At 45.1% G+C, this 23694-nt stretch overlaps 1 protein-coding gene across 1 annotated transcript in view; it reads right to left on the reverse strand.

The window, feature by feature from the left end:
• Positions 1–23694, reverse strand: part of LOC143301831 (exosome complex component 10-like) — a 49430-nt gene that overhangs the window by 14704 nt on the left and 11032 nt on the right. Inside the window, exons 6-17 of the mRNA XM_076616239.1 lie at positions 22318–22375; positions 21007–21082; positions 19485–19595; positions 17671–17814; positions 15097–15287; positions 11179–11335; positions 9190–9338; positions 6654–6816; positions 4018–4144; positions 3376–3479; positions 2607–2675; positions 357–419 (exon numbers count right to left, since the gene is read on the reverse strand). Of these exons, the coding sequence (XP_076472354.1) occupies positions 357–419; positions 2607–2675; positions 3376–3479; positions 4018–4144; positions 6654–6816; positions 9190–9338; positions 11179–11335; positions 15097–15287; positions 17671–17814; positions 19485–19595; positions 21007–21082; positions 22318–22375 (1412 nt within the window). The remainder of the gene's footprint in view (positions 1–356; positions 420–2606; positions 2676–3375; positions 3480–4017; positions 4145–6653; positions 6817–9189; positions 9339–11178; positions 11336–15096; positions 15288–17670; positions 17815–19484; positions 19596–21006; positions 21083–22317; positions 22376–23694) is intronic.

The following is a 23694-nucleotide window of genomic DNA, read 5'->3' on the forward strand; positions in this document are numbered from 1 at the left end:
CCATCATCCAATGAAAAGTAACCCCACATTAATACCCACCCAATGTAGACTCTCCTCATGTCCGAACTGTCCAATGAAAAACCCCCTCCCATTATAAATCATTCAATGAAAACTGACCTGACACTAAAAAAATGTAAAATGAAATCAAAGTTAATTCAGAAGTGACCAATGAAAAAACTGTACAGATATAAGAGTCATCCAATGAAAATTATGCTTCATCACACACATGCCTGTATGTGCACACGCATGCACAATCTCACACATACACATAATGCGCATGCATGCACGTACACAATCTCACACATACACATACCTGCGCATGCACGCGCATGCACATACACACACACACCCCTTACCTTTGCTTCAGTTTTTGGTTTCAAGATGCTTTCTTGGTGTGAACCATCCCCATTAGGTAAAAACTGAAAAAAAAAAAAAAAAAAACCTCTGAAGAATGTCAACCACCTGACTCAAAAACGCTGAACACTCCTCATCAGAACGAAATCATACCAACACTTTTCTTTCTAAGCTCCTTTCAACTGGAACTCACTCTTACGTCAAGAATAAAACTCATCAACATACGGTCTCCTTCATATTTGTTCAGACTTGAAACAGCTCACCAAACTTGCCTCCTGCTATCTATCTATCCATCTATCTATCTATCTAGGTAGAAAAATGAGAACACAAGCCAAATCCTGGAACTGCAGACACCACTCCATGAAAACAATTCAACAACTGAACAAGGGTAGACTCTCAAATGAGAACAGCAAAAATACTGGAAAATCCCCCAAGAAATAAACAGCACGCCTTCTTCCTTTTCTCTCTAAAGTTTTCACCCACTGGGCTTCCTCAGGAGAGTGTCTTGTCTGTGACGTATTGTCTATAACATGTCATCACTACACAGCTGATGTCAATGTCCCTGACGTATTGTCTATAACATGTCATCACCACACAGCTGATGTCAATGTATGTGACGTATTGTCTATAACATGTCATCACTACAAAGTTGATGTCAATGTCTGTGACGTATTGTCTATAACATGTCATCACCACACAGTTGACGTCAATGTCTGTGACTTATTGTCTATAACATGTCTTCACCACACAGTTGATGTCAATGTCCGTGACGTATTGTCTATAACATGTCGTCACCACACAGTTGACGTCAATGTCTGTGACGTATTGTCTATAACATGTCATCACCACACAGCTGACGTCAATGTCTGTGACGTATTGTCTATAACATGTCATCACCACACAGTTGACGTCAATGTCTGTGACGTATTGTCTATAACATGTCATCACCACACAGCTGATGTCAATGTATGTGACGTATTGTCTATAACATGTCATCACTACAAAGTTGATGTCAATGTCTGTGATGTATTGTCTATAACATGTCATCACCACACAGTTGACGTCAATGTCTGTGATGTATTGTCTATAACATGTCATCACCACACAGTTGATGTCAATGTCTGTGACGTATTGTCTATAACATGTCGTCACCACACAGTTGACGTCAATGTCTGTGACGTATTGTCTATAACATGTCATCACCACACAGCTGACGTCAATGTCTGTGACGTATTGTCTATAACATGTCATCACCACACAGTTGACGTCAATGTCTGTGACGTATTGTCTATAACATGTCATCACCACACAGCTGAGGTCAATATTGATGTTGCTACAGAAGAGCTGTCAAAATACTGAACAAACATTGAAGAATTTTAAAAATCACAAGCAGCATTCTTTTCTTCTTGATCATACCAAACTAAAATAACAATATCTTAGCACCAGTAGCATCTATCAAACTTTGCAAATGGTCAGCTTATGAAATATTCTCTCTGCTGACTAACTGAAATTGAGTCTAAAATCCCTAGGTAATACTAAGGATGGATAGATAGATAGATAGATAGATAGACAGATAGACAGATATATATATACAGAGAGAGATACAGACAGATATAGATAGACAGATAGATGGACAGATAGATAGATAGTTACAGATACATAGTAATTCAAACCTGGATTGAAACATAAATGGGGAAAAACACAACTCTTAAATCTCTGACAGTTTTCATTAACATCCTTATCCAAATGTTTTAAACAAACAAACAATATAGCAAGTATATGTCAACAACAAAGGAACAAACAACAACAACAACAACAACAACAAAGCAAGAATATGTCAATAACAAAGGAACAACCTTACACCCCCACCTCCCCACCCACTTGTCAAAGACACAATGAGATTCAGTTTTATGTTTGAAACCCAAGAAGCACACTGAAATAAAATATATCACACACAAAAATTAAGGAAAACAAAATCAAACAAAACCCTACGCATTTTGAAATAACATTAGAAGCAAAAACAAAAAGGTCAATAGTGGTTGAAGGAGGCTTTACCACCATGATTTTTTTTTTTTTTTTTTTAAGCAATAAAATAATTATACACTCAAATTACAATGCTAGTATACCCCCAACCCCAACACACAAGTCATTCACACACTCAGTCTCTCACACACACAGACACTACATACACAAGGACAGTAAAGCCTCAGGACATACGACAGCAGCTGTTGACATAAACAACAGAAACTTACACAGAGAAAGGGGCTGATGAAGGCATTCTGGATTCTACTGGCAACGCTGTTTTTCTTTCCTACATTGTTCTGGAGAAAAAGAAGAAAAACAAGTTTTAACAGGGATTTAAGATGTGAGAGAGTGATAGAATAAGTGTGTGTATATGTGACTGATAAAACAAGTGCATTTGAGTGTGTGTGTGTGTGTGTGTGTGTGTGTGTGTGTGTGTGTGTGTGTGTGTGTGTGTGTCTGTGTGCCTATGTGTCTGTGTGTGTCTGTGTCTGTGTGTGCATGCATATCTTGTTGAAGATTCAGTTTAACTTTGAAGTGATACTCGCTTGAAACATGTGTGTATGTGTGCATTGGTCTATATGTGTCAGTGTGTCTCCATGCATGCGTGTCTGTCTGTCTGTGGGTCTGTTTACCTAAGTATATCAGTGTGTATGTTTGTTTCTGTGTGTGTGTGTGTGTGTGTGTGTGCGTGTGTGTGCCTGTCTGTCCGTCTGTCTTAGTCTCTGTGCCTGTGTGTATATTTATGTACGTGTGTATATATGCAATGCTTGCATGTGTGTGTGAGTGTCTGTGTTTGTGATCGTGGTGTGTGTGCGTGCATGTATGCATGTGCTTGGTTGTGTGTGTGTGTGTGAGAGTGTACAATGTGCATAATGTGTGCATGTGTGTGTGCATGTGCATGTGCGTGTGGGTGTGTATGTGTGTGCGTGCGTGCGTGCGTGCGTGCGTGCGTGCGTGTGTGTGTGTGTGTGTGTGTCTATTCAGCCCCTGACTCACCAGACTGTTGAAGGAATCCAGAGCGGACAGGACAGGTCTTTTCTTCAGGGGGATGTCCGTTTCCTCCCCTGACAGGGAACTGCTGGGCTTTTCTGGGACACCACCTGCAGAAACACACACCCACATGTACCCATCAGTAAGGTAGCCTGGATAAGGTTTCTTTGCAATAACACACACCCACATGTACCCATCAGTAAGGTAGCCTGGATAAGGTTTCTTTGCAATAACACACACCCACATGTACCCATCAGTAAGGTATCCTGGATAAGGTTTCTTTGCAATAACACACACCCACATGTACCCATCAGTAAGGTATCCTGGATAAGGTTTCTTTGCAATAACAGACACCCACATGTACCCATCAGTAAGGTAGCCTGGATAAGGTTTCTTTGCAATAACACACACCCACATGTACCCATCAGTAAGGTATCCTGGATAAGGTTTCTTTGCAATAACACAGACCCACATGTACCCATCAGTAAGGTAGCCTGGATAAGGTTTCTTTTCTTAAATCAATAATAGATAAATAAGCAAATAAAAACATTTATTTATAAATATAGCAATATATATTTTCATCGACATGTAATGTTCATCTGTTATATTGAAGCTGATTTGAAAGCTGATCCAATCTGAAACACCTACCTGTGTCAGGTGGGGGCAGGTGGGCGCCGTGTTTGGACAGGTCGTGGGGGCAGGCAGTGACGGAGGTGTGGTGGTAGTGGGGGTGCTGGGCAGAGGAGGGCTCCAAGGGCGTCTTCTTGGCCTCCATCTGTTAACAGACCCCAACCCCTGTCAGTGTTTGTAGGAGCACTCAGAGAAACTGCACAGATGCCAACCCCTGTCAGTGTTTGTAGGAGCACTCAGAGAAACTGCACAGATGCCAACCCCCGTCAGTGTTTGTAGGAGCACTCAGAGAAACTGCACAGATGCCAACCCCCGTCAGTGTTTGTAGGAGCACTCAGAGAAACTGCACAGACCCCAACCCCTGACCAGTGTTTGTAGGAGCACTCAGAGAAACTGCACAGATGCCAACCCCCGTCAAGTGTTAGTAGGAACATACAGGAAATTTGGTTGGAACACTCGGGACTCTGAGCCACATCAGCAAACGTACATTTAATCTACAAGGCATACAAACACTTGGGCCTACCTCCAACACGGTGTAACTCCTACGATTAAGCTGATTGGTCCACTCAACTCTTTTGATGTAAACACGCACACGATTAGCTGAGCATCATCATGTGAGACCAATGTTAGTAATGACTGCCATGTCTCTTTAACGACAGGTCCAGAGCGTCTGGGTAATGTGACGACAGGAAAGCATGTGACCAAGCTATGAAGTCCAAAATGAACTCAGCGAAAAACTTTTGATGTTGGTGTTGGAACAAACTGCGATGGAGCATAGCAAAATATGGCAAAATCATAACAGCTGGCATCTCTGCATCTGTCGACAGGGTGCTTACATGGTGAGGACATCTGGAGTATCTCTTGTGCTTACATGGTGAGTGCTTACATGGTGAGGACATCTGGAGTATCTCTTGTGCTTACATGGTGAGGACATCTGGAGTATCTCTTGTGCTTACATGGTGAGGACATCTGGAGTATCTCTTGTGCTTACATGGTGAAGACATCTGGAGTATCTTTTGTTCTCTGTTTTTTGTTGTTGTTTTTTTGTTGCTGCCCTATCGTCTGCCCCGTTTCAGTGGCATTAGTCCCACACCACTCATTCCAAGTCCCCCCCTGCCCCCCCCCCCCCCACATCCCCCTACACACACAAACCCAGGTTCGTCTGTCGCAGTCCCAGCGTCAGCAGTTCAAAGGAACTCATTGATGTAAGGTCGCCCTGGATGCTTCAACACAATGCAAGGCAAGGCAAGTTGTTCGTTTTTTTGTTTTGTTTTTTCATAACATTTTGTGCCAAGGCACATACCAGAGGAGACCCTTCACTGCTGCTGAGTCACTTCAGCGGTGTTCTCAACAGTAGTGCCTGTTCTGATTTAACATACTTAGGACATGTCCCACTGTTTTCATCCATTAGATACACATCCATCAGAGGTACAGTGCATGTCTGCACTTGGCGGTCACAGTAATGGATATGTCACTAACCCCTTGACTGCTAAGCTCCCGTTTTATCTCAGTGACATGACAGCCCTTCACTGACATCCTGACCTGTAAGGTCTGTCTTACCTCAGTGATGGTGACAGCCCTTCACTGACATCCTGACCTGTAAGGTCTGTCTTACCTCAGTGATGGTCACAGCCCTTCACTGACATCCTGACCTGTAAGGTCTGTCTTACCTCAGTGATGGTGACAGCCCTTCACTGACATCCTGACCTGTAAGGTCTGTCTTACCTCAGTGATGGTGACAGCCCTTCACTGACATCCTGACCTGTAAGGTCTGTCTTACCTCAGTGATGGTGACAGCCCTTCACTGACATCCTGACCTGTAAGGTCTGTCTTACCTCAGTGATGGTGACAGCCCTTCACTGACATCCTGACCTGTAAGGTCTGTCTTACCTCAGTGATGGTGACAGCCCTTCACTGACATCCTGACCTGTAAGGTCTATCATATCACAGTGAGGTGACAGCCCTTCACTGACATCCTGACCTGCAAAGTCTGTCTTACCTCAGTGATGGTGACAGCCCTTCACTGACATCCTGACCTGTAAGGTCTATCTTATCACAGTGATGGTGACAGCCCTTCACTGACATCCTGACCTGTAAGGTCTGTCTTACCTCAGTGATGGTGACAGCCCTTCACTGACATCCTGACCTGTAAGGTCTATCTTATCACAGTGATGGTGACAGCCCTTCACTGACATCCTGACCTGTAAGGTCTGTCTTACCTCAGTGATGGTCACAGCCCTTCACTGACATCCTGACCTGTAAGGTCTGTCTTACCTCAGTGATGGTGACAGCCCTTCACTGACATCCTGACCTGTAAGGTCTGTCTTACCTCAGTGATGGTCACAGCCCTTCACTGACATCCTGACCTGTAAGGTCTATCTTATCACAGTGATGGTGACAGCCCTTCACTGACATCCTGACCTGTAAGGTCTGTCTTACCTCAGTGATGGTCACAGCCCTTCACTGACATCCTGACCTGTAAGGTCTGTCTTACCTCAGTGATGGTCACAGCCCTTCAATGACAAACATACTCAGCAGCAGCAGTCCATGGGGTGAATGTGTACAGAACAATACCACAGCCGCCGTTACTAACAAATATTTCCCCATCTCCGCCACTGGAAAAAAAAAGGGAGGGAGGCAATCCATGCACCCACCTGGGTAAGAGTGGTCTCCCTGGCCTGCAGGATGAGGCTGTGCAGTTCGTGCTGACACTGCCGCACCAGTGGAGGGATGGGGTTGCAACAGGCCAGCACTCCCTGGCGCTCCCGGGGGAGGATCTCCGCCATCTGGAGCAGCATGTGGTTCGGCAACACATACCTGCACACATTAACATTTCTTTTCTATTCTCATTCATTCTTCTTCTTCTGCGTTCACTCGTATGCACACGAGTGGGCTTTTACGTGTATGACCGTTTTTACCCCACCATGTAGGCAGCCATACTCCGTTTTCGGGGGTGTGCATGCTGGGTATGTTCTTGTTTCCAGAACCCACCGAATGGTGACATGGATTACAGGATCTTTAACGTGCGTATTTGATCTTCTGCTTGCGTATACACACGAAGGGGGTTCAGGCACTAGCAGGTCTGCACACATGTTGACCTGGGACATTGTAAAAATCTCCACCCTTTACCCACCAGGTGCCGTCACCGTGATTCGAACCCGGGACCCTCAGATTGACAGTCCAACGCTTTAACCACTCGGCTATTGCGCCCGTCATTCATTCTATTTAGGGTGATTATCTGTTTAATGTGAACAATATATTTACAGTAGTATTTTTGGGGGGAAAGGGGGGGGGGGGAATAAATGGTTTTCATTTCCATTTTAGTTACATATGTATACATATGCCAAATGAGGGGGGGGGGGGGTTGAGGCGTGGGGGATGGGGGGGGGATGGATTAACACAAATGAAACAATGTTTGTCTGAACTATCTATAGCAGGCATTATGTCAATGTTTCAAAGGCCGTAAGCAAAATATTTACGGCACTCAACTGATTACACAGAACAATGAGATACGACGTTTTATAAGAAGCACTCTCTAATCCTCGTCCCACCCACCATGGACAGCTCTGAGGGCCTGCAGATGCTGTTAAATTCATAACACATTGTTGCTTCCCCTTCCCTCCCCTCCACTTTCACTTTCACTGCGTTGACGGCCACAATCATCAATTTGATTTTTACACCGTTTTTGTTGGGTTGCGATGGAAGAAAAACAAGCAACAGAAAGCGACAGACCTATTAGTGAGGATGAAAACTTAGTCCTACTCTAAGTGGGTTCTCCAGCAGGCTACTATCACTTCACTTTTCGCCCTTCCGAGCTAGCCGGTCCCTTGCTGATCTAAGACAGCAGGGCCCCCAAAATAAATTAAAAAACCCAAAAGTATTGGGGTAAGAGAGGGGGGGGGAGGAGGGGGGGGTATGGGACCTATTATCTAATTAACTACTGATTGGGGGACACCCTAGACTTAAAGGTGTCCAAGGTGTCTGCTGCTATAGCTGTTTCAGGCAGGTTGTTCCAGTCACATATAGTCACTGCCTTCCCCCCTCCCCCCACCCTCCCCTCCACACACAGACAAACACACACTCACATCACAGATCAAAGTACCTGCCTGATCAACTGTCTAGGGACAACTAAACCTTCTGGCATTCCTAACCTTCTACATAAAAAAAACAGAGGTCATCACAGACTTTAAACCGGAGTAAAGATCAGTCTCTTTCCTTTGGGAGGGCAGTTAGAAATTTGGTGAACAATTACATTTTTGTTTTTTTTTTTTTATCAACTTGTCCCCAGGACAGTTAAAAAAAACCCAAAAAAACAACTATCTGGGATTTTTTAACCATGCACAAACACACCCCAGGGAGCCCAAACAGATACTGGCCGCTATGATGAAGTGGTTTGCGTTGCAGACAAATGGCAGGATGGACGCTGGTTCCATTCCCATCAGAGGTGAGTTTTTACCAGCCTGCAGCCAGCTCCTACCCAGACCTGAGAGAGCTATGGGCCCAACTGGATGACAGGGACCACACAGTCCAGGGTTATCCACTTCAAGGATGCCACTTTGGGAGCGTTGCTCAAATTTCCAGACTTAACACAGCAGGTGTCTGTATCTCTCAAGCCTGGTTGACGCCAGGATATATCACAAGTACCCAGTCAAAACCTAAATGGTATCACATAGCAGCATCTTCATCACCCCCATCATCATCGAAATGTTGAAAACTAAATGTCCTAAATCTGAGGAAAAAAATAAAAAATAATAATCAGGATAAGATACCGTAAATTTCTGCCTATAAGGCGCTACTTTTTTTTTTTACTCAAATCTGACCCCTGTGTAAGTCAACATGAATGTGCCCTATGTCTGAAAACTAAATTCTGACCAACACACGGGGTCACCTGACACAACAAACTCCATATATAACATCATTGATCACAATAAAATAACTCACGGTCGCACTGAACAGCAACAGTCTTAGCACTGTTCAAATCAACATAGTTCATGCTCACCACTGAACCAAACTGAAAACCGAATTGCAAAACAACATCAGCTGTTAGCAGAGAGAAAATGGAGGACTTTCACTTAACGGCAGGAGCATTTTTCTTTAAATTCAGGTGGTGTGCCTCATGCGCTACAGTGCACTGTAGGCCGAAACAGCCGACAGCACTGAAAAAAAGACAAAAACATGCAAATCACTCACTGCGTGCTCTCGTCCTCCTCACGAGCCGTCCTGTCTCTCCAGGCGTAGATGTCCTTGAGTGCCTGCAGCTGCTGGGAGTTGAACACCTTCTTGCTCTTCATGTACAGGTCGTGGTGACTGTCCGCCGTGTGCCTCGGCTTCCGGAACACCTGCACCCAGTCACACACACTGTCCTGTAGTGTGGTGTCATGTAGGAGACACAGGACTCTCTCCTCTCCCTCTCCTGCTCATCCAATTCAACCCTGTGGTGTGGTGTAGGAGACACAGGCCTCTCTCCCTGTGGTGTGGTGTAGGAGACACACGCCTCTCTCCTCTCCCTCTCCTGCTCATCCAATTCAACCCTGTGGTGTGGTGTAGGAGACACAGGCCTCTCTCCCTGTGGTGTGGTGTAGGAGACACAGGCCTCTCTCCCTGTGGTGTGGTGTAGGAGACACAGGCCTCTCTCCCTGTGGTGTGGTGTAGGAGACACCGGCCTCTCTCTCCTCTCCCTCTCATGCTCATCCAATTCAACCCTATCTATAGCATCCGCTGTGAATCGTTTGGAGGGGCTGGAGATGGTGTGAGTTCAACATCTTGCTGTGTATGAGTGAGTCCTTTTATTCTTAAGTTTTATGTCTGTTTAAGTTACAGGGTTCGAATTTAGCGGGTGCCTGGGTGCAAATGCTATGAAAAGTTGGCTCGGGCATGCAAGTTGTCTGTCGGGAGTGCCCAGCTGGCACTCAAACACTGGTAGTGGCGAAAGAAAACAAATTAAAAGACACACCAAGAAAGCAAGCTCGAACGCTATCGATCGAAGCGTCGTCTGCTGCAGCTCGCTTCGCGGAGCAACATCTTTGCTCATGTGTGATCAGATTTTGACATTCATGGCGTGTTAGTGATGAACGATATTTCCTATCTTCTATGTTAAAAGAAAGGCTCCCGAAACAGAGACAAAAGCTGAGGATGACAAAAAGAATGAACTGCAGGAGTACGAATCAAAGCACCAGTGCATGTACTTGCCTGGCACAAAGACTGTCCTTGGCACACCTTTGAAACGAAGGAAGATTTTATTTCATTTTATTATGCTGGTACCCAAAACCACAACTGGACACTCAAATGTTTTGTCCACAGTGCCCGACTGGCACTCAGAAAAAAAGAGTTCAATTTGAATCCTGAGTTATAAGATATGAACGTGCATGCACATATGTGCATACGTGCATGTGTGTGTGCACATGTGCATGTGTTTGTGTGTGTGCCATGAATACGTGTGTGCCTGTGAAAAGCAAGCAAAATCACATGCATTACCACTGTGTGCATGCATGCAAATGTGGCGTTAACACATACACATCCATACACAGAGTCAAGTGTATGCACACACTTAGATATGAGCACAAGCCCTGACCCTCACCTTCAAACACACATTCTTGCTGCACTGGTACACACACCCTCACCTTCAAACACACATTCTTGATGCACTGGTACACACACCCTCACCTTCAAACACACATTCTTGCTGCGCTGGTACACACACCCTCACTTTCAAACACACATTCTTGCTGCACTGGTACACACACCCTCACTTTCAAACACACATTCTTGCTGCACTGGTACACACACCCTCACCTTCAAACACACGTTCTTGCTGCGCTGGTACACACACCCTCACCTTCAAACACACGTTCTTGCTGCGCTGGTACACACACCTTCACCTTCAAACACACGTTCTTGCTGCGCTGGTACACACACCCTCACCTTCAAGCACACGTTCTTGATATGCTGGTACACACACCCTCACCTTCAAACACACGTTCTTGCTGCGCTGGTACACACACCTTCACCTTCAAGCACACGTTCTTGATATGCTGGTACACACACCCTCACCTTCAAACACATGTTCTTGCTGCGCTGGTACACACACCCTCACCTTCAAACACATGTTCTTGCTGCGCTGGTACACACACCCTCACCTTCAAACACACGTTCTTGCTGCGCTGGTACACACACCCTCACCTTCAAACACACGTTCTTGCTGCGCTGGTACACAGACTGCAACAGGTTCCTCTGCTCGTTGCCCCGATCAATCAGCTCGTTGCGCATGCGGTCATAGATGTAGAGAAGGTAGTGGGTGTCCTCCTGGGCGTAGCGGATCATCTTTTCATGGAGAGGCCTGCGGGAAGACAGTGAGATCAAATCTGGATTGGTTTAAACAGTATTTTATTTGGAACATTTCACAATACAGCACAGTTATAGATGAACAGGACAACAAGATCTTATATAAAGTCCTGTTTAAACCAGTATTTTATTTGGAACATTTCACAATACAGCACAGTTATAGATGAACAGGACAACAAGAAGATCTTATATGAAGTCCTGTCCTGACATATGTACATACTCAGCATGTGACGGATGTCTTCATAGCTAGAAGTTTAAACGTGATCATACATGAATTTCAACAAAACTAAGCTAAGCTATAAATAAAATGAAACAAACAAAAGAATAACTGCGTGGTGGAGAGAGAAGTCAACAGAGAGAGAAGTAACAAGACCAGGGCACACGCACATCACGACAGTCCCACCAAACTTGGCCAACAAAGCAGTGACAGCCTATGAAATAATGTCTATAAAGTAAATCAATAAAATAAAATAAAATAAATCCCACTTAATTTTTGTTTTTGTCCAACACCCTAACAAGGTTTGACAAGTGTGAATTCATGTCTGGCAAGGGGGTGGGGGAGGGGGGGTGGGGGAGGGGCAGAAAGATAAAAAATAAAGGTTAAAGTTCCTATAGCCTTTTACAACCATCAGGACAGTGATTTCACATCCACTGTGTCCAGGACTCGGCACAGGAAGGCAGGGCCCTCTCTGCTTTAAAGTCTTAACTCCCGAGAGCAAGGTTTCGGTTCTAGCTCCGCCCCTTTTCTCTGCATTCAAATTTTGTATTACATGTAGCTGACACATTTTGTACTTTCCAAAGTCAATTCAGGTCTAGATTGGAAGCTGCTAGGCAAATCTCGCTCTCTGCCATAAATGAAGCCAAACCGTAGCTTTATTAGGCTTTTATTTTGAATAAACCTTCACCGACGTCACAGTGTCAGACTCTGGTGAGAAACTGGCTTGATTCAAATCGCCCGCCATTTATAGTCCGGTTCAGGCTTTAACCTTCCCCATCAGGACAGTGATTTCACACCCACTGTGTCCAGGACTCGGCACAGGAAGGCGGGGCCCTCTCTGCTTTAACCTTCCCCATCAGGACAGTGATTTCACATCCACTGTGTCCAGGACTCGGCACAGGAAGGTGGGGCCCTGTCTGCTTTAACCTTCCCCATCAGGACAGTGATTTCACATCCACTGTGTCCAGGACTCGGCACAGGAAGGCACAGCCCTCTCTGCTTTAACCTTCCCCATCAGGACAGTGATTTCACACCCACTGTGTCCAGGACTCGGCACAGGAAGGCACGGCCCTCTCTGCTTTAACCTTCCCCATCAGGACAGTGATTTCACATCCACTGTGTCCAGGACTCGGCACAGGAAGGCACAGCCCTCTCTGCTTTAACCTTCCCCATCAGGACAGTGATTTCACATCCACTGTGTCCAGGACTCGGCACAGGAAGGCGGGGCCCTCTCTGCTTTAACCTTCCCCATCAGGACAGTGATTTCACATCCACTGTGTCCAGGACTCGGCACAGGAAGGCACGGCCCTCTCTGCTTTAACCTTCCCCATCAGGACAGTGATTTCACATCCACTGTGTCCAGGACTCGGCACAGGAAGGCACGGCCCTCTCTGCTTTAACCTTCCCCATCAGGACAGTGATTTCACATCCACTGTGTCCAGGGCTCGGCACAGGAAGGTGGGGCCCTCTCTGCTTTAACCTTCCCCATCAGGACAGTGATTTCACATCCACTGTGTCCAGGACTCGGCACAGGAAGGTGTGGCCCTCTCTGCTTTAACCTTCAGGACAGTGATTTCACATCCACTGTGTCCAGGACTCGGCACAGGAAGGTGGGGCCCTCTCTGCTTTAACCTTCCCCATCAGGACAGTGATTTCACATCCACTGTGTCCAGGACTCGGCACAGGAAGGTGGGGCCATCTCTGCTTTAACCTTCCCCATCAGGACAGTGATTTCACATCCACTGTGTCCAGGACTCGGCACAGGAAGGTGGGGCCCTCTCTGCTTTAACCTTCAGGACAGTGATTTCACACCCACTGTGTCCAGGACTCGGCACAGGAAGGCGGGGCCCTCTCTGCTTTAACCTTCCCCATCAGGACAGTGATTTCACATCCACTGTGTCCAGGACTCGGCACAGGAAGGTGGGGCCCAGTCCTCTCTCTTCCTCTCTGCTTTAACCTTCCCCAACTGAAGTCAGTACCAGACAGTGTGGAGTGATGGCATGGAGGTAAACACGTCCACCTAGGAAGCAAGAGAATCTGAGCGCAGTGGTTTGAATCACGGCACAGTTGCCAGTATTTTCTCCCCCTCCACTAGACCTTGAGTGGTGGTCTGGACGCTAGTCATTCAGATGAGACAATAAACCACAGCGACAAAAGGGTTGTCCCTGGCCAAATTCTGTAGAAAAATCCACTTTGATAGGAAAACAAAAGCAAACAAAAAACTGCATGCAGGAAAAAACAAAAAAAAGGCTAGTGCTCTCAGTGTAGCGACACGCTCTCACTTTGTGAAAGATGTCATATTGTTTCTCTGGATGTGTGTGGGTGAGTTCAGGTGTTGCAGGAAATGAACTGCTGTCTTTTCTAATATTCATGGCCAAATGATGTGTGGTTTTCTAACATATTAGCTGACAGGGATTCTATGAGCTGGAGTAATGTTTACTTTGAAGAATGGTCATGTTCTCAAAATAATTGCACTGTTTATGTTTAGTGTGACGCAGACTTGAGCTGACAGAAAAATTTATGTGAGGTTTACAAACTGTCAAGCTGTGTCTTTAGTCATCTGATTACTTATACCCCTCCACAATGCAGCGAATCAATGTTTGTATGTGATGACTGTGTGTTGTTGTTTTGTTTTCAAGATGATGGACAGGTGAAACATTGCATCAACTGTGTAAAATGACCACATCCTACACTATCAGTTCAACCAAACACCCCTTGTGGCACCTTTCCCTCATCCCTCAAACCCTGGAGAACACACAGGGTCTGCAAGCACATGATTTAGTAATGTAACCCTTCTCACCACCCTGCACACACACACACACACACCTGAAATAACATACGGATACACCCTCTCCACACAACACTAACCCCCTACACACACACACAACATGCCCTCATCCTAACCCTTCCCCCCACACACACTAACCCCCTACACACACACAACACGCCCTCATCCTAACCCTTCCCCCCCCACACACTAACCCCCTACACACACACAACACGCCCTCATCCTAACCCTTCCCCCCCACACACTAACCCCCTACACACACACAACACGCCCTCATCCTAACCCTTCCCCCCACACACACTAACCCCCTACACACACACAACATGCCCTCATCCTAACCCTTCCCCCCACACACACTAACCCCCTACACACACACAACATGCCCTCATCCTAACCCTTCCCCCCCCACACACTAACCCCCTACACACACACAACATGCCCTCATCCTAACCCTTCCCCCCACACACACTAACCCCCTACACACACACAACACGCCCTCATCCTAACCATTCCCCCCCCCACACACTAACCCCCTACACACACACAACACGCCCTCATCCTAAACCTTACCCCCACACACACTAACCCTCTACACACACACAACACACCCTCATCCTAACCCCCCCCCCCCCACAACCTCCCCTCCGCACACACACCACACCCTCATCCTAACCCTCTCCCAAAACCACCACCACCACCCCAACCCCGCCCCCCCCAACCAACCCCCCCCCACCCCCCCACCACACGTCACCTCATCCTCCAGTCAGACAGCTGGTACTGCTTGTCGGCCTCCACCTGGCAGTACACCTGCAGCAGGTGGGCCAGGGAGAAGCGGGCACAGTTGAGGACGCGGGCCGCCTGCCCTGTGTCGAACAGGTTCACCAGGTACACCCCAAAGTCACGCTGCAGCCACTCCACGTCGGAGTCCGCCCCGTGGAACACCTGGATCGTAGATAAAAAGTTGAAAATTAATTCAACCCTCATTACCCAGGAACGTCCGCTTAAAATTTGGTCTTGAACCCAGAGCACCCCTTAGTGCCACCTTCCTACAATGGGCTCAGCCATTGCTGTTTACGTAAATCAGATTCTTGCCAGAGTCACTTCCTGCTGAACATTCTGCACCTTTCGGGGTTCAATTTGGTTAAGTTTTCCCTATGAATTTTCAAAGTTGCAAGATGAGTCTGATCGACTGCTAAGAGCTTCAGCACAATCTGAACGACGATTCTGAAGATGATTTTTAACCGTTTCAATGATTTCTGCGTGAGAATCTGATAAAAATCAGTCGTACTGAGTGACCCAGATACTGACTGACCGAGTTTCACCAATGATGAGAGTGAAGTCGGTACTGAGTGTGAACAGATCGCCGGACCTCCAAAATCAATATTGTCAGTGAGTCAGTCGTTGATTTCACTGATATTTATTGGCATTCTAAACAATCTTGTGATAGCTGAATGGATTATATTTCTCTTTTCGTTATGGAGAAGGTATCAATCAGGTAGGTCTGTTGGGTTTTTTGTTGTTTGTTTGTTGTTTTTCTCCCGACCATCAAGGGAAAATACAGCATCACTCAAAATGAAAAGAACAAAAATCAGCATGTTCACTGTCGCTATTAAGTTGAGGAAGAAAAAGAATAAGATGATGGTGCCAGGGGAACAAACTCTTCCAATTTTTTTAATTATATTTTTGATTTTTTTTTTTTTTCAATAACTATGGAAAATTGGAAGAGTTTGTTCCCCTGGCATGGGATTCCAAAGGTGCTGGGTGACCTGGGGGTAAGAGAATGAAAAGTCATAGGTCCCAGGTTCAACACATACACCACAGAGTCACGCTGCAGCCACCCAACGTCAGAGTCCACACCGAGGAACAACTGGACCATGAAAGCTCAGAGTTCCCAGAGCCTTTAACTGGCCATAAGGGCACTGAATTCATATCCACTGATTCTAGGGTCAAAGGCCCAACAGCCTTTTATGGTCACATCAGAGTCAACCCCATGGAACATCTGTATCATGAAAGCTTAAAGGTCCCATAGCCACCAAGGCAGTGATTTCATACCCACCGTTTCCAGGGTGATTAGGTTCAGTTCGGTTACTCAAGGAGGCGTCACTGCATTCAGACAAATCTGTATACGCTACATCACAACTGCTAAGCAGATGCCTGACCAGCAGCATAACCCAATGCACTTAGTCAGGCCTTGGGAAAGGGTGAAGGACCCCACAGCCCTTTTCTGTCTCTCTCTCTCACACGCACACTCACACCCCTTGCCAAGCTGTCTCCCTCTCACACTCACACCCCTTGCCAAGCTCGCTCTCTCTCTCTCTCTCTCTCTCTGTCTGTCTCTAATTTGAATAATGCTGATAGTTGCTGTCCTTTTTGCTCCAACAAGATTGAAAATGAAATACACTTTATTTTTGTATGTCCTAAATGTACAGAACTGAGACACGAATTAATACCGTTTAAATACTTCAGAATCCCATCATTGTCCGGACTCTCTTCTATCGTAGCTAGTGAAAATTCTGAAACAATCTTGAAACTGTGAATGTATATCTATTAAGCACTAACTTTGTGGAAAAAATGCCTGAATGGTATGTAAATGAACACATATTGCATGCTACATTTTGCTGTGACTCCTGTTGTTATGGGCCAGAGGCCTGACAATTAAAACATTTTTTGACTTTGACTTTGACTCTCTGTCTCTCTGAAGAAAATGAAATCCATGTCATGTATTGTTGTCCTGTTCTACATGACCTGAGGGTGGAATTAACTGGATCTAAGTATTATCAAAATCCATGTCTTTTCAGATTCAGTTTACTTATGGCGTCTAAAAATGAAAATGTCCTGACAAATGTGGCTTTACTTGTCTACAAGGCATTGAGGCTACTGTGCATTAGTTCAACCTAACCTTTTGGATGTATTAATGTGTTTCATTTGTACACATTTTTGTTTACATTTGTTTAGAATTTATGCTGGTATTATAATCGCAAAATTGTACTGGCTCTTAGTGCTGCAGCCTTGTGGGCTAGTTGGCCTTTGGGAACTATCCCAAAGCTGACTGTCCTAAAACCCTCTTGGCCGAGAGAGTGGGGATGTACTTGGGCAAGACACTCTCCACTATAATCAAATTCTAGCCCAAACAGTCAGAACAGCAGTTGCCTCCTCTGCTGTTCTGATGGTCATAGTCGGACACAACTGACTATCATATATATATATATATATATATATATATATATATATATATATCCATATTCTGTAATGTCTCCTACAGAGAGGGGTTATGGCCTATTCTAAACAAAAATATTCCCATTCGTATTTGCATTCTGTCTCTCACCTTGGTGATAGCGGGGTTGGTGAAGACCTGGTTGAGCAAGCCAATGTGGGAGCGCAGAGTGAGTGTGTCCAGCAGGAAGTCCTGACAGCGTGTGGAGATCTGCATCAGGCACACGAAGCCTTGGAACGTCCGGTAACTGTGGTGCTGAAAGACAGTTTCACTTCCACTTTCAGTCTCTCAAGGGACGTCACTGCCTTCCCACAAATCTGCATACGACACACCCACATCTGCTAGGCAGCTTCTTCTTCTTCTTCTGCGTTCGTGAGCTGCACCTCCCACGTTCACTCGTATGTACACGAGTGGGCTTTTACATGTATGACCGTTTTTACCCCGCTATGTAGGCAGCCATACTCCGCTTTCGGGGGGTGTATGCTGGATATGTTCTTGTTTCCATAACCCACCGAACACTGACATGGATTACAGGATCTTTAACGTGCGTGTTTGATCTTATGCTTGCGTATACACATGAAGAGGGTTAGGCACTGGCAGGTCTGCACATATGTTGACTTGGGAGATCGGAAAAATCTCCACCCTTTACTCACCAGGCGCCATCACCGAGATTCGAACCCAGGACCCTCAGACTGAAAGTCCAACACTTTAACCACTCGGCTATGGTGCCTGTCCCTGGCCGGCAGCATAACCCAACGCACTTAGTCAGGCCTTGTGTGTATGTTTATATAAATATTTGTGTACCTTCCAGAGTGGATTTTTTCTTCAGAATTCTGTCAGAGGACAAAACTCTCATTGCCACGGGTCGTTTTTCAGTACGCCTAGTGTGTGCTGCACATGGGATTATCGTCTCTTCCGAATGATGACGACACTCAGTTTGATTTTCCAGTCAAACTTGGGAGGAAGGGCGAGAGTGGGATTCGAACCCACACCCTCACAGACTCTCTGTATTGGCAGCTGAGCATCTTAACCATTCGGCCACCGTCCAGAAGACAGAGAACGCACAGACATACACACAGACACCACATGAGTATCACACTCATACTGCATCCAATGGTAACGCATCCACCCAGGAAGCCAGAGAATCTAAACAGTGTGGGACTGATCACACTCGGCACAATTTTCTCCCCCCTCTGCTGGACCCTGAGATGTGGTATGGACGCTAGCTGTTTGAATGAAACGATAACAGAGACGATAATATGAGGCCCCCACGTGCAGCAAGCACTTGGCGCACATAAAAGAACCCACAGCAACAAGAAAGTTGTCCCTGGACAGATCTGATTTGATTTGACCCACAATGAAAAACAAGCTTTTTATGTATTGAGTATAATTTCAAAATGTAATGTTTAAGATGAGAAAGATCAGTTTAAAGCAAATTAAGTCCCCTAGCATTAATTACAGAGTAATTTCCCTTTTTTACTATCTGCACCAAAATGTTTGCAAAATAAATAAAACTTCCATGCTTAGCAAAAGAAGTTCCTGTTTGAACAAAAAATGATAATAATGACTGCTCTTGTTGTTGGGTCAGAATATCAGATCAAAGTGCCAAGTTTAGAGAATACAAAAAATATAAATATAACAGTAAATGCAGTTTGCATATAATTAGGCTTCATTTTTTTATTTTTTTGTGCCCATCCCAGAGGAGCAATATTGTTTTAAACAAGATGACTGGAAAGAACTGATTTTTTCCTATTTTTATGCCTAATTTGGTGTCAACTGACAAAGTATTTGCAGAGAAAATGTCAATGTTAAAGTTTACCACGGACACACAGACACACACAAAACACAGACAACCGAACACCGGGTTAAAACATAGACTCACTTTGTTTACACAAGTGAGTCAAAAAGGAAAGGCCACAACTCACCTCCAAGTCCACAGCGATCTCCTTCTCTTTCGACAGAAGGTCACAAAGGTCACCAAGGTCAGAGGCCGTGTCGATGAACTCCGGTGGTGTGGTGTCCACTGGCTTGGGCTCCTGGCGAGACAGGTGTGAGGGTGTTTGGTGAACGGTATTGCAAATACATAGACTTTTTCCCCGTTTCTTTTAACTCATTCAACTCCAGGTACCAGTTAACTTGTACAATGATTACTTCCCCTGTGGACCAGGTATGAGTATTCTCCTTCCAACACACTTCTCTGATTTAGTTTAGTCTTACTTGGTAACAGGTGGCATTCTAAGCTAAACCATTTACAGATTATGGATGCAAGAAAACGAAAGCTTTTTTTTTCTTTTTCTTTTTTTAAATAATCAGCCAAATAAACAATTTTCCATCAATTTTCGCCGTTTTAGCGAACAACCTTTTTTTCGTTTCTTGCAGAGGTCTCAGTCCAAGTAGGCATGTGGCTGTGGGGTATAATGAGTTAAAGGAATTTGTTTTCCTAAAATCCAATTCAATGACACATACTATAGCATGAATCATGGCCCACCAGTGCAGACTCCAGGAAGAAGTCTGATTCTCTTTTAACTTTACTTTTGTCATGGCTACGACTGAAAGTAAAAACATATAGATAAACAGATGGACAGACAGATATAAATATCTGTATATATATATATATATATTTACTTATTTACATACATCTATATATACGACCTGCAGACTAGAATTTTTTAAATCATCTTTTGACATGGCTATTGCGGAAAGTAATAACAATACCTAGATCAACAGACTAGTAGATAGATACATTTATATACATACAATTATTTACATATATAAACATAATATGCCTAGAATTTCTCTTCATAGTTTTTTTGGGGGGCTAGGGCAGAAGGTAAAAAAACATACATATATAGACGGATGGAAGCTTCTGACTGAAGTAGCAAACAATGTGGTGAGGTCTCAGAATGAATGGCACTGGAGTGGGTGCTGCTGAAACGGTGGACATGATAAGACAGCAAAAAAACAAACAACAATTTCAGTGAGTCCTCCTTCTACCGCCCCCCACCCCCTCACCCCCCTCCTTCTACATATGTGGGCTCTACATTAGTAATCTACAAGTCGGCTTTTACAAGTATGACCACCATGTAGTCAGCCATACTCCATTTTTGGAGATGTACCTGCTGGGTATGTTTTTGTTACCGTAACCCCCCAAACACTGATATGGATTACAGGATCTTCAACAAGCCTATTTCATCTTGTGCATGCGTACACACTAGTTCAGGCACTAGCAGGTCTGTGCATACTCATGTTGATCTGGAAGATCAGAAAAACCTCCACCCTTAGCCTGACAGGAGCATCAAACCTTGGGATCGAACTCAGGAAACCTGGGCCAGATTCCAGCGCTCTAACCATTCAGCCAACGCCCAGTCACAGTGAGAAGATGCTGAGGGAGACTGCCGCCAGCACCTCTTACCGATGTGTCACCCGGGAAGGGGGGTGGGGGGTTACCTGAGGGACCACTTTCTCCAGCTGCTCTGGCGAAGGCTGCCACTCGTCCAGCTCAAACTGGTATGGGTGGGGGTACCTGCACAGGGGAAATAATCAATGACAGGACAAGTTGGCCACTGTTCATTCTCACAACACGAGGTTCCCACAGACGTAACCAACATTCCGTACTTTTTCAAGACCAGACTGAAAATTTTCAGTACCAAACACAAAGCCAATCTTTATGAATAAAAAATTTGTCTGCTTCATCACTGACAAAAGAGTTTGGCTAATATCCTGGCATCTATGTTCTTTTTTTTCCCCCTCTTTTTTAAATGCATTAAGGTTTGTGTTCAGTGGTACTGGTCAAATGTTTTAATTAAAATTCCAGTACTTTTCCACACCCTAAAAGGCAAAACATATTGTTCCAAGGCTTTTCCAGACTTGCGTGATTCTGTATAAACTTTATTTTTATTCTGGTGTGGTATGGATACAACACAACACAGCAGGAGTGCAGTGACCCTTCACTCACATACAGACATGGGTACTGATACACTTCAAAATGTGAGTGTGCAGACCCACACCCACGCTAGTCTCATGCAGGTACACATGCACCGACTCACAGCTCTGACAGTAAGTCTTAGGCAGGTACACATGCACCGACTCACAGCTCAGACAGTCTTATGCAGGTACACATGCACCGACTCACAGCTCAGACAGTCTTATGCAGGTACACATGCACAGACTCACAGCTCAGACAGTAAGTCTTATGCAGGTACACATGCACAGACTCACAGCTCTGACAGTAAGTCTTATGCAGGTACACATGCACAAACTCACAGCTCAGACAGTCTTATGCAGGTACACATGCACCGACTCACAGCTCAGACAGTCTTATGCAGGTACACATGCACAGACTCACAGCTCAGACAGTAAGTCTTATGCAGGTACACATGCACAGACTCACAACTCAGACAGTATTACTTAAGTGATGTACAGTGCCACCCAGTCAAACAGAAACATATATGTGTGGTAACTACAAACAGCAATTGAAATAAAAGGCATTATGATTCAGTCTCCCACAATTTTTCATAAGCTCTCTCTTACCTGTGGATATCTATACAAAGATGAACAAAACAGTATAAATATGAGGATCATAAAAACAAGCATGTTCACAGTCACATACACACATAGAGGCATGCACACACTTACATACACATGAACACACACGTTGACACAAAACCCATCAAAAAGAACAGAAACAGACATATCCATACACAATCAACAGCCCCAATACTTGATAGAAAGAGTATTTCAGAAAATGATTTTGCTCACACAAACTCCGGATTCTCTGTATCCTCCAAAGTGACACCAGCTGGTAACTGTAAGCTTTCTGCAACACACACACAACAGTCTGTCAGTCAGTATCATTACCGGTAATCGGATTCTCCCCGGCAAAATTCTGTGTCACTCTTTTAATATCATGTAATTCTCGTGTTTGTCAAGGGTTACATGTAAGTTCTAAGTAAGTTCTGTCTATAATTTGGAAACATTCTCCTTCTTCTCCGTCAGCTCTGTGAAGAGTAACTGGAGTGCCACACAGTAGAACTGTTCGCCGGTTCCTCCTGGTCTGTGGGTTGTGTGTCAAAGCATCAGTCTGCAAATGGTTTTGCCATCCTTCTTCTTCTTCTGCGTTCGTGGGCTTCAACTCCCACGTTCACTCGTATATACGCGAGTGGGCTTTTTATGTGTATGACCGTTTTTACCCCGCCATATAGGCAGCTATACTCCGCTTTCAGGGGTGTGCATGCTGGGTATGTTCTTGTTTCCATAACCCACCGAACACTGACATGGATTACAGGATCTTTAACGTGCATATTTGATCTTCTGCTTGCGTATACACACGAAGAGGGTTCAGGCACTGGCAGGTCTGCACATATGTTGACCTGGGAGATCGTAAAAATCTCCACCCTTTACCCATCAGGCGCCGTCACCGTGATTCGAACCCTGGGACCCTCAGATCGAAAGTCCAACGCTTTAACCACTCAGCTATGGCGCCTGTCAGTTTTGCCATCCATTCTGCAATGATGTCATCCCATTGTTGTTTTTCTGCCTTCCCCTCCCTTCCCCTCCCTCTACAGCTCCTTGGAGGACTGGTGAAGCAGGACCATAGGACTTTGTTAAGTGGCCGTACCAACACAGCTTTCTTTTTGCAGCTGATGTCAGCATCTCTTCATCATTATGGTCCAGTATGCTGCTTGCTGGTTTGGTGCACTTTCCAGTTGAGTCAGGAACCTCGGTGTTGTCCTTGACAACACACTGTCCATGCAAAAATTTGTCAGTCAGGCATGTCAATCCTGCTACTGTCAATTGCAAAGCATCAGTTCCATTCGGAAATATCTGTCCACCGATGCAACATCTAGACTTGTGGTTTCTCTCGTTCTCTCTCGCCTTGACTACTGTAACTCCCTATTATGTGGTTTGCCTACTTCATCCATTCAGTCCTTTCAGCGCATACAAAACTGCTGCCAAACTCGTCCTCAGAAAGAAAAGATCTGAGCACATCACTACTATTTTGCAACATCTCCATCGGCTCCCTGTCTCACACAGAATAAAGTATAAGATCAGCACTCTATGTTATAAATGTATTCACAAATCTGCTCCTTCCTATCTTTGCGGCTGCCTTCACCTCTACACTCCATCTTGCTCTCT

The sequence above is a fragment of the Babylonia areolata genome, chromosome 28 (genome assembly GCF_041734735.1).
Source record: "Babylonia areolata isolate BAREFJ2019XMU chromosome 28, ASM4173473v1, whole genome shotgun sequence".
Classification (NCBI taxonomy): Eukaryota; Metazoa; Mollusca; class Gastropoda; order Neogastropoda; family Buccinidae; genus Babylonia; species Babylonia areolata.